Genomic DNA, 14,537 nt, shown 5'->3' with positions numbered 1-14,537 from the left:
CACGCGATGTCTTTAAAAATTTACAAATCGTTTGCAAAAAAAGGTCCAGTGGAATAATATTTTGTATCTTTCAACTTGTCTTAAAATAAGTTGGTACTTTGCTTGATTTATCTTTACTTTGTCCAAAATGTTACAAGAAATGTCGATCTCCCAACATCGCCACCATTTTTATACCCGTCCTGTATACACACGCAATTTTAGAGACTTCAAAAGATATCAATGTAAATTTAGTACGGTGTCAATTTTAACACTCCGGTTTTTGAAGTGTCCTTTTTGTTAGTATTTGTTTTTTTTATGTTGTTTAAACAAAAAACACCACCTAACAATGGGAAAAATTCCCATACTAAGTTGAATTTGTAGAATACATCGGCACACTCCATGGGAGACTTTGAAATGCTCGATGGAAGCAGACTTACCAGGTAAACTTCCATAGTTTATGTAGTTCTGAGCATGAGCACAACAAACTGCTGCCACCTAGCGTCTCAAAAATCGCCCATTAGTTGAGTTTATTTCCATTTGAACTTTAAACTTATTACACACCGCCCTCTGGCGGTCATAAGTGGGTATCCTCATCACGATTTGTGGTGATCAACTCAATTCCGGCATTCGACGGTCGCGGCGTCGACAGTGGTGACGTCATTGGTGTCGTCATTGGCGTGGCCGTAGGAAGGACGAGATGGCCGTCGACGTCTTTGGTCTTCTGGCAGCAGGTCGGGCAGGGGCACATTCGGCAACAGGATCGGAGCGTCTGGGCCCACTGTTTGCGGATGTCTTGGTAGCGGACGCAGTGGAAGATGAAGATGAAGAAACCCTGGAAAGCCACGCTCAGAACGAAAAGCATCTGGAGAAGGAGACATCACAAATCATTAAATTCTTACTAATTAAAATTCTACAGCCATCAAATCTTGTTTTACATTAAAAGTTGGGTCATAGATTGGCAATTACTCCCAAACGAATGCAAGAAGTGGGATTCCTTCGAAGTATTAAAGTAAGTAGGGAGGTAAGGTTTCTTATGGTTTGTACAAAATTTCACCCACAAGCATTTCAATCTGAAAAACGTTTCATGTATGCATCGTTTCTCTGTTTACTGAAAGTTGGCGTCCGTTCATAAATGCTGCGGCCAGACAGATTTTTAAATAATGATTGGACCTATTCAAGTAAAACATTGTGTTCAGGTTCACGTTTTTCATGAGCCACTGCTGCCAGAAACGCCGTTCAAACAGTATCCCCTACTTCTCGCTTTGGATAACTGTAGTGTTCTCACGTCCCATCTGGAGGACGAAGCGACAATGAACGTATTTTGCCCAAGGTCATAAGTATCATGACCTGTGTCCAATTTCATGGCTCTGCTTACCGTAAGCACAGAATCGGCGCTTACGGAAGCAGTGAATTATGTGCTTACGGCAGCCTATTTCATGGGTTAGCGGCGAATTTTGGCTTCTGCGCGTGCGTACTCCACGTTACTAGGCATTCTATGCTTACAAGGCTAGCGCAGAAATTCGGCGCTTGCAAGTAAGCGGGGAATCCAGATCGTAAGTGCAGAATTCGGCGGTAAGCAGAGCCATGAAATTGGGCCCGGGACTCGAACCCACACTCTGTTGATCAGAAACACCGGTGCTTGAGCCTAGTGTTCCTACTGCTCGGCTAAAGCCACGTCATGGTGCCTTTCTACGTCAACACTTCTTGAACCCACCTGTAAGATGAAGTACCAGACTGATACGCTGTCTGATTCCGGCTCAGTGTACGTAATGGCTGCTGAGGCACCGAAACCCCAGCTGATGCCCAGCAGGACCAGCAACGCTACAGCACCCATCAGCTGGGTCAACAGAGGTCGCATCTCGTCTGGAATAAACGGCCAAGAAAGAAGAAATTAGTTAACTTCATATCATATAAATATCTAATTTATCATATCTGATTGCGAAGACAGAGACACTCATCGTCTATCACTTATGGAGAGAAGACAATGAAGGACGCAACGCGTGAGTTTTGGACGTGGGATTTAATCCATATATAACTATTCTAGGGGAAACTCACGCAGTCAGGTAGGGACTGAAAACCCAATCAACAACGTGCCCCGATGGGAATCAAACAGGGGTCCTATAGAGGTGTAAGATGAAGAAATATACCACTACCGTACACCTTTTCAATTCTTCAGTTGATAATGTCTAACACAACTGATGTAATTGATTGTTTGACCGGCCTCTTGCTGTGTCCTTTTCCGAAACTAAATGATCTTTGCAACCTAATTGTAATGATCCTATTTAAAAGTTGATTTAAAACTGTTGAAATTTAATTACTGGTGACTGCTGATGCATAGTGCCAATGCGAAATTTAGGCTCTGCCTGCATTTTGAAGGCAGGCTTTTGGGGCTGCTTCTTATACGTTCTGAAACCTCTCGGGTCAGAATTTACCCATATAAACCTGTATCAAGCTGACCTGAAACAGTGTCCAAATTAATCCGAGTCGAAAACCAATTTTCAAAATGTTCCCGGGTCAGCCTGGTCCAGATATGAGTCAGGTTGACCAAGAGATGGATCAGACCCCCGGTGTGGCCCTGAATCTGGATCATTTTTGACCCGGGAGTGTTTTTAGAGTGTATGCTCGAGCTCAAGTGGCGCACACTCTTTCCTCGTCCCTCGCCCCCCCCCCCCCCCGTAGACATACCTCTCGCAGACATCTTGCAGATAATCCAGAGCACCATAACGAAGACTACGCTGTTACACACAACGATCGCTATCATCGGAGTGAGGAAAACAAAACAAAATGCCTGCTTCGATAACTGGCACCTAACGGTAAAATATAAATACTTGGTAAAAATCATCAAAAGGTTTTCAAAACTTAACCAGTTGGACACAAAATCTTGTTTGTGCAGTAGGATTTGATCATTGGAGTGAGGAATACAAAACAGAAAGCCTTCTTCGAAAACTGACACCTAAAATACAATAAGGTAAAACAACAATAATTGGTAAAAATCATCAGAAGATTTTAAAACATTTCCAGCCGGGTATAAAATCTTGTTAAAGGTCACGACATTGTGGGCTTTCCCTGTGTTGTCTATGGTAATTGTTCTTTAATGTTTCCTACTAAAACATAATGGGCTGCATCCAACAATGTTAAACTATCCCACAAGAATTAACAGTTCCTGCCTAAAATCACCAACAATACCTGTCTTTGTACGTACAATATATGCATGAAAAACTATGGTGTTGGTTGTGAAAAAAAAACCTTAAATAATAAATACAATAATAACAAATTCTTATATAGCGCATTTCACAATAAACCGTATCAATGCGCTTTATATTTAGTCCCCTGGTCATTGGGCCAATAAACATCCCTTTAATCTTTCTCAGCTCCCATTAGGGAGTATACAGCCCCGAGCTGCCGTGGCGCTCCGAAAGCTTTAACATTCACAATATCAACCTCTACCCTCGCAGGTACCCATTTATACCCCTGGGTGAAGAGAAGCAATTGTAGTAGAGTATCTTTCACAAGGACACAAGTGTCACGACCGGGATTCGAACCCACACTCCGGTGACTTAGCACCAGAACTTGAATTTGATGCTCTTAACAATTCGGCCGCACTCTAGCTTTGTGTAACAACAACATGTTTCGATCAGGTTGCTCTCATCAACTGCCATTAGTTCAACACTTACACAAATTCGCAGTCCTTGTAGGTGCCGTCGTATATTTCAAAGTTGAAGGCCAGCGGTAACCCGATGAGAAGTGATGGTAAACCTAAAATTTGTGAACATCGACAATGCAAAATATGACAGGTAAATTTTATTTTTTTTCAAAAGTAAATAATTTGAATATTCACAACCCAAATAAAGCATTGTTTTACGGTAGTTTCACTCATCCTTTTGCCCCGGCATTGGAACGATGACATTACTAAAAACATAAAGTGCACAGTTTCTGTAAAATAAAGAGTATTCTTATTGCGAAGATGTGGACCTGCTTATTACCTATCTACTTAGAGAACAACGCATCCACACTATGTCTGATATAAGGTTAACTACACTCTATACTAACAATTTCTGGATAAGAAAAACTTGGACCTGGAAATAACCCAGTTTTTTTTTTTATTACCACAGAATCAGAGTTAAAACTCAATTTTTTTAAAACTCGTTTCCTGGGTCAGCCTGACTGCGAAATTGTTCGAAAGCAAAGTATTCTTACCCCAGGCCACGACGCCACACTTCAGCACAAAGTGCCTGGTGTGTGTTCCAAACACCCTAATCAGAGCGATGTACATGTGCACCGCCTCCACGCCGTTCCACATCAGCGACACCAAGATGAAATAGAGTCGTAGGCTGTTGGCGATGCGGCACCCTATGGTAGTGTTGGAGAAGAGTGTCGACGCTAACAGAATGATGATGAGGAGTATGATGGACACGCACATGTTGATTAGGATCAGGGTGGGTCTGCCTCGTCGGACTTTGCTGTGTTTAGTACAAGAGAAGAGGATTGTATAAAATGTTGCACAGACTCATGGTGGCGCCCTATATTACCGGCTTGGGAATTGTGACGCTATTTTGTCCTTTAACAGATCTTGCCAATGATTTCTACTGCGGTTTAGGGCTAGATCATTGCAGAACTTTGCTTAAGAGTGTTGTGACATGGAGAGAGACTAGCTTTCTGTCCAAGTTACAACACAACCCAATGGACAGTTTAGTATGGCAGCCTGTATTCGCACGTATGTTTGGGGGGATTGAAAACGGCTTTAATTCGCAAGTTGCCAACTCTCTTAATACACAGCTATGGGTCAATGTGTTTTCCTATTCTTCAAGGAATTGCTAGCATCGCATTATCGAACAGAGCATCACCAGGCGCCTTATATAATGACTTGAAATAACGTCACTTTTGCCAACTGCAAGTTCACAAACCCAGCCACAACCAAAGTTGTTCATCTTAGATATAGCTAACACTACAGAACGCGAAAGTGGTAACCATACTTTTTAGAGACCGAGGTTACTTACGGGAACACAGTATACGTCATTAGGACGAGAACAAGGCTGGCGAGGGACATGTAGTACCCAATATAACAGAGAGCCGCCAACGTCATGTAATAGGGAAAACTCTGTAAATAAAAAGTCATAATTATAACCGTCATAATCATTCAGAAGTACTCAAAACTGTCCATAGAAACGGGCAGTTACAATATGCAGGAGATCTGTGCCACATTGTATATTTTGTTCAGTGCTGCAACGTTAAACATTTAATCCATTATTAATAAAATACATTGTATTAGTTTTTTTGAGAAATATTTATAAACCGCATAATCTTTGACGAACAATAAAACTTACCAGAAATTCAAATATATCTTTTGGAACCTCCTGAGTTGTCTGTAACAAAAACAAAAAACGAAATATTTCACTTACAAAAAAGGCCACTAGTTGTTGTTAGAAATAATGTTGTGCAAGAACCAATAACTGTTTCAGTTGAATTGGCCATCGGTTAATCACTGACCAATGACAGAAACAATTATTACGGCCGCCAAAACGCACCCTCTAAAACACGATGGCGAGCCACCAGTAAACTGTAAAATACACAACAACAAAATGTAAATTTAAGCAAGTTTACCTGAGGTGGAACTGGTGTCGGTATAATATCCACTATCAGACCCAGAAGATCCAGGACTTTGCAGATACAATCCGTTTGCTTTGAATCGGTGTAATTCAGGGTGCAGGCTGAAGAATCCCACTCTAAATCCACTGTAATGGGACATGAATAAAAAATAAAATATATAACTTTAATTAAATGTATTTTCCCTTATTATTGTTATTTTAAATCCATTATAATTGTTCTTAATGTTAAAGGCAGTGGACACTATTGGTAATTACTCAAAATAATTATTAGCATAAAACCTTTCTTGGTGACGAGTAATGGGGAGAGGTTGATGGTATAAAACATTGTGAGAAACGGCTCCCTCTGAAGTAATTTTCCACGAATTTGATTTCGAGACCTCAGATTTAGGACTTGAGGTCTCGAAATCAACCATCTAATCGCACAGAACTTTGTGTGACAAGGGTGTTTTTTTCTTGCATTATTATCTCACAACTTCAATGACCGATTGCGCGAAAATCTTCACTAGTTTGTTATTTTATGTATATGATGAGATACAGCACGTGAGAAGACTGGTCTTTGACAATTACCAATAGTGTCCACTGCCTTCAAAGAGGAGGTCAACGTTTGGCACTCACTCCCAAGAATGATAAAACTGAAGTTAGAAGTACAGCAGCTTTCGATAATAGCAATTTAAGAATCATTTCACTTTAAGTAGTGTGGTTATGGAACAGATATATATCAGTTTTATCACCCAAAATTTAAAACCTGAGAAACTTTACTATATCAGAAACGTTTTTCGGAAAAAAAATAGAAAAGAAAAATGGCTGTTAGACTAACCTGTACGGAAACCACCAAGGAAGCCCTTGGATTCGTTTCTAGACAGACGGGCAGCACCACATTGCAGGTCATCCCATGTTGACTGCGAACAGAATTCAATGGAAAAACAAAACAAAAACATTTCAAGTTGTCATCGAGGAAGCTTGCCTTTAAAAGTACGTTTGGAAAGATGTTGACCATGTTTGAAACGTTGCATGAGCGGAACATAAGAAGTAGGCCTAACTATAACTAGTAAACTTTGTGGGAAATCTCTTTCTTAGGGGTGTTGGTTGTAAAAGGAGCCGGCGTGGTGTGGACAATTTGAGCAGTATTCAATGCTCGTCTTCGCATGCTGTTGAAGACGAGCAGATCAGTACTGTTCGAAACGTCGTAAAAAGGAACTGACTAGTACCTCATTGTCGTGAGTGTGGTGAGTGTGGTAGAACGTTATCAAGAATGGCTCTTCCACCTGCTTGACTTCCACCCCGTCTTTGTAAGCCTTTGCGTACAGAAGTACGGTGTCCTCGAGAGGTATTCTGCTAGTCAGGTCCCCCATGAAGAACTTGCTGGTATAGTACACCGTGGCGGTGGTTCTGACAACTGGTACGGGGACGTTCATTGGTTGGATTGGGTCTGTGAGATTGATGTCTGGATCTCGAAGAAGACCTAGAAATGACGAAAGCTATTATTTGATGTCTTACCAAGAAGGATAAATCCTTTCAAATTTTAAACTTCGCATAGGGGAAGTATAAACAAGGCCCTGTTCGGAACCAGATTCGGCTACGGCTAGCTTGGCCCCGCGGTTGAGTTGACAATATTTCGCGTGCGTTGCGTACGCGCTCAGGGCTTCAGACGAGAGAATGGAGCCTGAAGCCGAAATCCAAAGCCGAAGCCGTTGATTCGAAAAGGGTCATAGAGAGGTTTAAGGTAACATCATTTGCCCATCAGTTTGGCTTCAAAAACTTGTTCACTTATTATTTTCTTTGATAAAAGGTCGACAGGTTCATGAGGAGATCTGTTCTAAAGATAGACTGACCACTTAGCCAGTAGTACGGGAACCTGATCGTTGCCACCGTCTCGGCCTGGGATTCAGGTTTGAAGAAACTCAATTCAAGCGGCAGTTGGATGACGTCGCGAGACGGCTCCTTGATGTCGATCATTATATTGGAGTAAGTGTGCTCCACATGTCTGCTGATGACTGGCAGTTTGACGTTGGCGGCGTAGATCTGGAGACTACCTGCAATACTGTTGTCGTGACAACGAAAAGAGGAGGAGCTCCAAATAAAAGTTCACAATAGACCGTGCAAGTCTCGCGCGTTTTTGAAAATTTTTGGGGTCCCACTTTGGTCCCAACATGCATTTCTTTAGTGCGTGAAGGAAACAAATTCGGGCACTTTTAACGGGACCCAATTTTCAAAATGCGCACGAAACTTGCATGGATTATAGACTGCATCACCAAGACCCTTTTAAAATAACTCGAAAATCAGATCATAGAATTCCGGATGCTCAAACATCTCACTTCACACTTCGAGGCTCGCGAGAAGCCAAATACCGGCATTTTATGTCATTTCTGAAAGGCGGCTATACAGCTATGGCTACGACTGTTAATACCACGCAGGATGACGCAACAATCCAGCTGTAGCTATTTAGCTGTAGTCACCAATTCGGACACGGCCTGACCTGGGTTCAATTTCATAGAGCTGCTAAGCACAAAAATTTGCTTAGCATGAAATTTTTGCCTTGATAAAAACAGGAGTTCCCAACCAAATTTCTACGTGATTTTCAAGATAAGCATACAACATCTGAATACCAGTAATTAGGCGATGCAACAAAATGGAAGTTCGGTTGGTAATCCTGTTTTTACAAAAGGAAGAAGTTTCATGCTAAGCAAATTTTCGTGCTTAGCAGCTCTATGAAATTGGGCCCTGATATGTTACCTGCCATATGTACCTTTGACCTTAAATGGTATAATACTGTGCGAGTACAGTAGACACCGATACACGAACACATTCTCAAAAAGGCCTTATTGTAAAGCATTATTTTCTTCTTTCCTTTGTCACAGCAGTTATTAAGTTTCACATAGACTTTGTACACAAATTTGTGAAACACCCCAGTCTTTAGAATTCCCTGAATGGAGTATTTTTGTATTCATTTTATTGTTGTCCTTGGTATCAATAAAAGGTGCCGACAATGAGCAGATACCCAAACAGGTGTGTAGTGGTATCATTATCAGTCTGTATGCGTCATTGCATGTATGTATATCGAATGAAACAACTTGGTACTTATACCAATGCCTGTTTACCTTTATCCTTGTGTAAGCAGACAAGGCACCAGTCTAGAACGTAAGTTCGTGAATGTCTGTTTAAACAACTTACCTGGAGGTGGCGCCCTGTACATTCTCCAAAATCACATCGTCAATCTTCAGAATGTTATCGGCCATTGCAACGAGCTCCTCTCCTACGTCACTCTTCAACTGATATACGTCATCGACACCGGAAGTGATGCAGAGGTCAACGATGGAGGCGGTATGTGTGACGTCCTCCTGGGTCAACTGGTCCGTGTTGGAGAGAAGCTCATTGGTTCGATGGAGCAGGGCGATTAGTGACGTCACGTTGACTACTCTATCATCAGCCTATCACAGCAAAGGATTTTAGTCAATTAGGAGAATCAGCATTCATACAAAGACGCACAAGAAAATGGCACTGAAAGCTCAAGAACACTTTAACCTATCATTTTAGATCTATTTATGGGAGTATAAGATAATACTACAATCACCCATGAAACGAAAACAAGAACACCGGTCAAACCATTGTATGCACAGCCTCTGTTGCAGCCACTGTGTGGGTATTCTAAATGTTGTTCTGTGCACTTTGTTCCGAAAATGCTATTACTACACTCGTCCACACAGTGCCCTTTACTGTGTTTCAAGTATCTACGTTATGTTCTCGGGTCCACACTTCATAAGTAGCCTTAAACACATGAGTTAGCCAACTAAAAAAAAGCGATAAAAATTGGTGGTAGCATTTCCGTTTTGCCCATGTTAGATAGGCAGCACTTGACCGGAAAATGGATACCATTAGCATAACTTGAATTTAATAATAATGTTATGTAATAAATTTGTAATAAACATTGTGCTCACTCCGTCGTAGACACGTGAAATCGTTTAATACTCATAAAACAGCCCGAGTAAGATTTATCACCGAGTGATGATGTCTAGTGACTTGGGTGAAAATACGAGGTTCGTAAAACAAATCTGAAAAGCTTACCCTGTTCTTAAGCTCATCCAGCAGATCCAACAGAATGTCATCCAGTTCGTTTGTAATCTCCGAATCCCATCGACACAACGTGGTGTTGGTATCACCCCAGTACGACAACTCACTGCACGAGAACCTGGGTTTGGGCAGTAGATGCCTGCACTCCAGCGGGGGGTTGCACGAGCGGAAGGCTAGCCGGACGTCGCTCCCGTTGTACGCTCGCCGGACGCCATTTGGACACACCGCAAAATCGTAGTCTCCTGCCAAGGTGTTGTTCCATGTGAAGTTTCCTTTGAGGTCAGAGGTCGTGGATTCGAAGCAAACATCTTGGCGAAAAGTGAGAGGTGGTATAAGTAGGCATACACTGGACACGGTCGGTTAATTTGTGGAGTCCAACATTTTACTCCACAATTAATAGTTGTGCCGGGTTAGTTCACGACGTATAAGGAAAACCATGCAATTTCGAGGCGTATTTTGTGTGGATCATCATATTCTACTTTTAAAACATCTTTATAACCAGATGCATTTTTTTAACAATTGGTTTCAAACGCTTTTTATTGACCAACTCGCCCGAGCCAACTCGCCCGAGCCAAGGCAACGTTTCCTTTAAAGGCAGTGGACTGGACACTATTGGTAATTGTCAAAGACTAGCCTTCACAGTTGGTGTATCTCAACATATGCATAAAATAACAAACCTGTGAAAATTTGAGCTCAATCAGTCATCGAAGTTGCGAGATAATAATGAACGAAAAATAACCCTTTCCACACGAAGTTGTGTGCGTTTAGATGGTTGATTTCGAGACCTCAAGTTCTAAATCTGAGGTCTCGAAATCAAATTCGTGGAAAATTACTTCTTTCTCGAAAACTATGGCACTTCAGAGGGAGCCGTTTCTCACAATGTTTTATACCATCAACCTCTCCTCTCCCCATTACGCGAATACCAAGAATGGTTTTATGTTAACAATTATTTTGAGTAATTACCATGAGTGTCCACTGCCTTTAAACATTTGTATGGCTTCTGCCTGGCATCCCGAACAGAGATATTAACAAAAATAACCAACATAGGGCTATATCGCTCAGCTGGTAGAGTGCCGGCACTTTAATCCGAGGGTAGTTGGTTCAAATCTCGCTCTGGTCATTTCCCCAAACCGCCAAATCTTGTTATCCGTTTCGTATCATGGAAGTACGTAGAGGTTTGTTACAAGAAATGTGAACAATTTGGCCTCGCGTAACAGTTTGACCTCCTTTCAAAAACACAATTTACCTTTATAATTTGCTTTAATAGTTGGTTCAAATCCCACTCTAGTCAGTTGTATTGGTTCAACCCCAAATCACTAAATCTTGCCAAGGAATGTGAAGACAGTGGCGTAACAATTTAGCTTCGTAAAAAAAAAAAAAAAAAATTTTATAATTTACTTTTATCCAGAGGTAGTTGGTTCAAATCCCACTCTAGTCAATTTGTCTTTGCTCCTAAATCTTGTTGTCCGTGTCTTACAATCATTGAAGTAGAGGAATGTTAAACCGAAGACAAGGTATGTGAAGGCCATGGCGTAACAATTTGGCCTCGTTCCAAAACAAAAAACACCACAATTTACTTTAATAATTACGGATTGGTTGAACAGCATGATGTCACCCTTATCATAAACAAAGCCCCTCTCTCCGCCCTCAAACATTCACCCGCGCTTTGCGATTTATTGACAAAAACAAACAATATTGCGAATTAATCCGGTCAATAATTAATAGGGATTATTGAAAAGATCAGATCAAGTGTTTAGATAAGGGTACGTTCAAACTTAATAAGGAAAAAACAGGGCGTCGAACCCTTTATAAATTGTATATTCTAGATAGATTAAATTGAGAGCTCCCAAAAAAGGTTTCAGTGTAAACAATTTGCCTAATTGTGACCGGGTTTTTTCCAACTTGGTGTATTTTTTTTATGTCATTGGGCCCTTGTCCTAATTTGCTGAGAGGTTTAGGGACATTTTTCAAGATTGGTGCTCGTACGTTTACACTCGTGTATGTGCACGGGACGGTGTTTTGACTTGGCACAAAGAGACTCCCCATATTAAATTGAGCAGAGGATTAAGTTAAAGAGCCAATGAATAATTTTCCTTTTACTGTAAAAAGCTGTGAGACTTCAAAGTATTTGTTCATGTATTTTTGAATTTAACATTTTGCGCTGTATGTTATGATAGTTTATTTCGTGGGTGGACCCATATTGACGTGAATTTTGGAGGCGGCTGCCATTTTTGTTTTGTGATGTGGCAAATGACCAGGCGAATAACACTGTGAAAGGTGGATGTGGCTACAGTTACAGATCTGTTTTCCACTTCAATGATAAACTCAATACGAGCAGGGAAAACTTTCCGTATCCTGCCAAAACTTGTCCACCCATTTTGTGTGAAAAAAGGAATATGTCATTTAGGTAATTAGATACTATTTTATTTCATAACAAATGAAAAGTAGTGGCAGGATACGGAAAATTGTCCAACTTAAGTTTAAAAACAAAAAACTAACGAACAAGATGTTTTGTCTTCCTTACCTTTCCGGCACACAATGGGTAACCCTTCGTTCTCTCCTCGGACCTTCGCAATATCCTCCGCGGGTGCGATGGTCGGCAGCTCCACGCTGGTGTTCCACGGTAGGGGGAATGAGATATTCAACCCGGCCAAGATATCACTGATGTCGTCATGTCTCAGGTGGTCTAGTACCGGGACCAGTGTCTGGTTTCGCGGGGAGATTTGAGCCACTTCGACGGCAGACTGCGAGCTCGAAGACACGGTACATGTTGCAAACAATAGCGTCAGGACTGATGCTATTTGAAACATTCCAGACATGGTGAATTCTTTTGTTATAAACTCCAGCGGGTTTACTTCTCGAAATGGATTATCGTTGTGACTATTGAAGATGACTACGGTACCACGGTCTCCAGACGAAGAAAATAAATGTGTACGTATTTAAGATAATGACTAACGGTCTCTAATAGGCAGAAAAGAACAGAATATCAGACTTTTTGTTGTTCACTTTCCTAACAAATCACAACGCAATGCGTTTGTCTTGCTGTTTTTATAGTCAATCCTCATCAGTGCACAATTAAGTTAAAGTAGTGTTACTTCCACGTTAACATACGCAAACTATTTTGCTCAGTCGCTTGAATTTCGACTCCCCGATGAAGAGAATAGAAGTTTAGTTAAAGTTCCAATTGTGAGTTTCACTATTACACATGATGCTCAAGCCTCAATTTTGTCTTCCGTATGATGCTCAAGCCTCAATTTTGTCTTCCGTAATGGTACAAGGTTGTTTTTTTGGGAAGCGCGTCCACTGCAAATTTCACCAGGAGTGCGTCTGACTCTCTCGAAGAACTTGGAGGTTATCCCATAACAAACAAATCACATAAGGGTTGTACGTTGTGGCGTTTGTAGATCACAACGCTGCTAACCGTTCACCAATGCTCGCCTCACCACCGACTCACGAACTAATATTGTATTCCACGAAGACGAAAGTTGATCAGATTCCATACAATATGATCCTGAAATATGTGTTTTAGTCAGGCTTTTCGCTTCCAACTTCTTGACCAAATCCAGATGCGTCGATTAAAGTGCGCTATGGAGTTGACTTTACGACAACGGCGATACCACTTGACGTTCGAGTACAGTTCTATGTGTAAGTGGCGCGTACTGGTTATTATGCTATCCTACAACGTATACGGGATGCGAGCTTCAACTATTAAAAACTTTTTTAGAAAAGCTTCTAATCGCGGTTTGTGGTGCTTTAACCTCCCATGCCATCCCATGGACTCGGTGCGTTTGCATAAAGGATTAATTTTATCATAATTCCCGTTTATCGCCTACTACTTCGCAGCAAGGTTAAGATTAAATGTCTTTTTTTGGCTACGCTTAATATTATCTTCATTTGCTTAAACCTTCCCCGAAACAATAAAATAATACTTTGATTATTATTTATCAGTAAACACCAAGAGGCTTTCCGGTCGGATCGGGATGATTGTAAAACGTGGCATGGCTTGTCACATGTGAAGACACATGCCAACAGCAGGGCTCGAGTAGCCTTCCGTCAAGGCCCGTGTAGCCGCGAAGTGACTGGAACCGGAGACCACGCGGTTATGGTCTCCGGTATCTTGTCACATGCGATAACGCGAACGACGGGGCTTGATTATCCTTCAGTCAAGGCGTTAAAAGCACTGGACACGTTTTTTTAATAATTTTGTCAAGGACCAGGGCCCTGCTTACCGTCGAATTCTGTGCTTACGATTACAATTCCCCGCTTACGTGCCAGCGCCGAATTTCTGCGCTAGCCTTGTTGTAAGCTAGAATGCCTAGTAACAATGAGTACGCACGCGCAGAAGCCAAGATTCGCCGCTAACCCGTGAAATACGCTTGCCGTAAGCACAGAATTCCCTGCTTCCGTAAGCGCCTATTCTGTGCTTACGGTAAACAGAGCCATGAAATTGGGCCCTGTTCTTACTTGGTGTATCACAACATAGGCCTATCAATCTGTAAAAATGTGAACTCAATTGATCAACGAGTTGCAAGAGAACAATGAAAGAAAAACACCCCTTAATTATGTTGAACAAAATGTGCATAATTTTTATTGAGTATAGAAATTACCTTTTTCTTGAAAACTACAATTTTTCAGAATAATAACACCAAACAAAGTTTATTGTGTAGGAAAAAGCTATTTTATTCATCCAGTTGTGTATAATAAAATGCATAAAATTACAGCACAATTTGTATTATTTATTAGTTCCTGCACGCCCCAAAGGGCTTTTGGCTACGGCTCCGACCGCCATTTGAATTCAGACTCGAACACGCACCGGCTCAAATTATCACACAGGGACATGAACTACAGAACCCAGAGCCTGAATGAGAAAAAAACATAATCTCG

At 41.3% G+C, this 14,537-nt stretch overlaps 1 protein-coding gene across 1 annotated transcript; it reads right to left on the bottom strand.

The window, feature by feature from the left end:
- Positions 1-80: 80 nt before the first annotated feature.
- LOC139948942 (adhesion G-protein coupled receptor G2-like) lies at positions 81-13,282 on the bottom strand. The gene is made up of 14 exons (XM_071947315.1): positions 12,178-13,282; positions 9,648-9,961; positions 8,757-9,013; positions 7,418-7,626; positions 6,794-7,047; positions 6,403-6,484; positions 5,581-5,711; positions 5,304-5,342; positions 4,977-5,077; positions 4,177-4,439; positions 3,654-3,735; positions 2,665-2,786; positions 1,694-1,842; positions 81-841 (listed from the first exon to the last, which is right to left on the bottom strand). Exons 1-14 carry the CDS (start codon positions 12,470-12,472, stop codon positions 554-556), a joined length of 2,586 nt encoding a protein of 861 aa, XP_071803416.1. The 5' UTR covers positions 12,473-13,282; the 3' UTR covers positions 81-553.
- Positions 13,283-14,537: the final 1,255 nt, after the last annotated feature.

The sequence above is a fragment of the Asterias amurensis genome, chromosome 16, assembly GCF_032118995.1.
Source record: "Asterias amurensis chromosome 16, ASM3211899v1".
Taxonomy (NCBI): Eukaryota; Metazoa; Echinodermata; class Asteroidea; order Forcipulatida; family Asteriidae; genus Asterias; species Asterias amurensis.
This window is presented reverse-complemented; position numbering and strand designations above follow the sequence as displayed.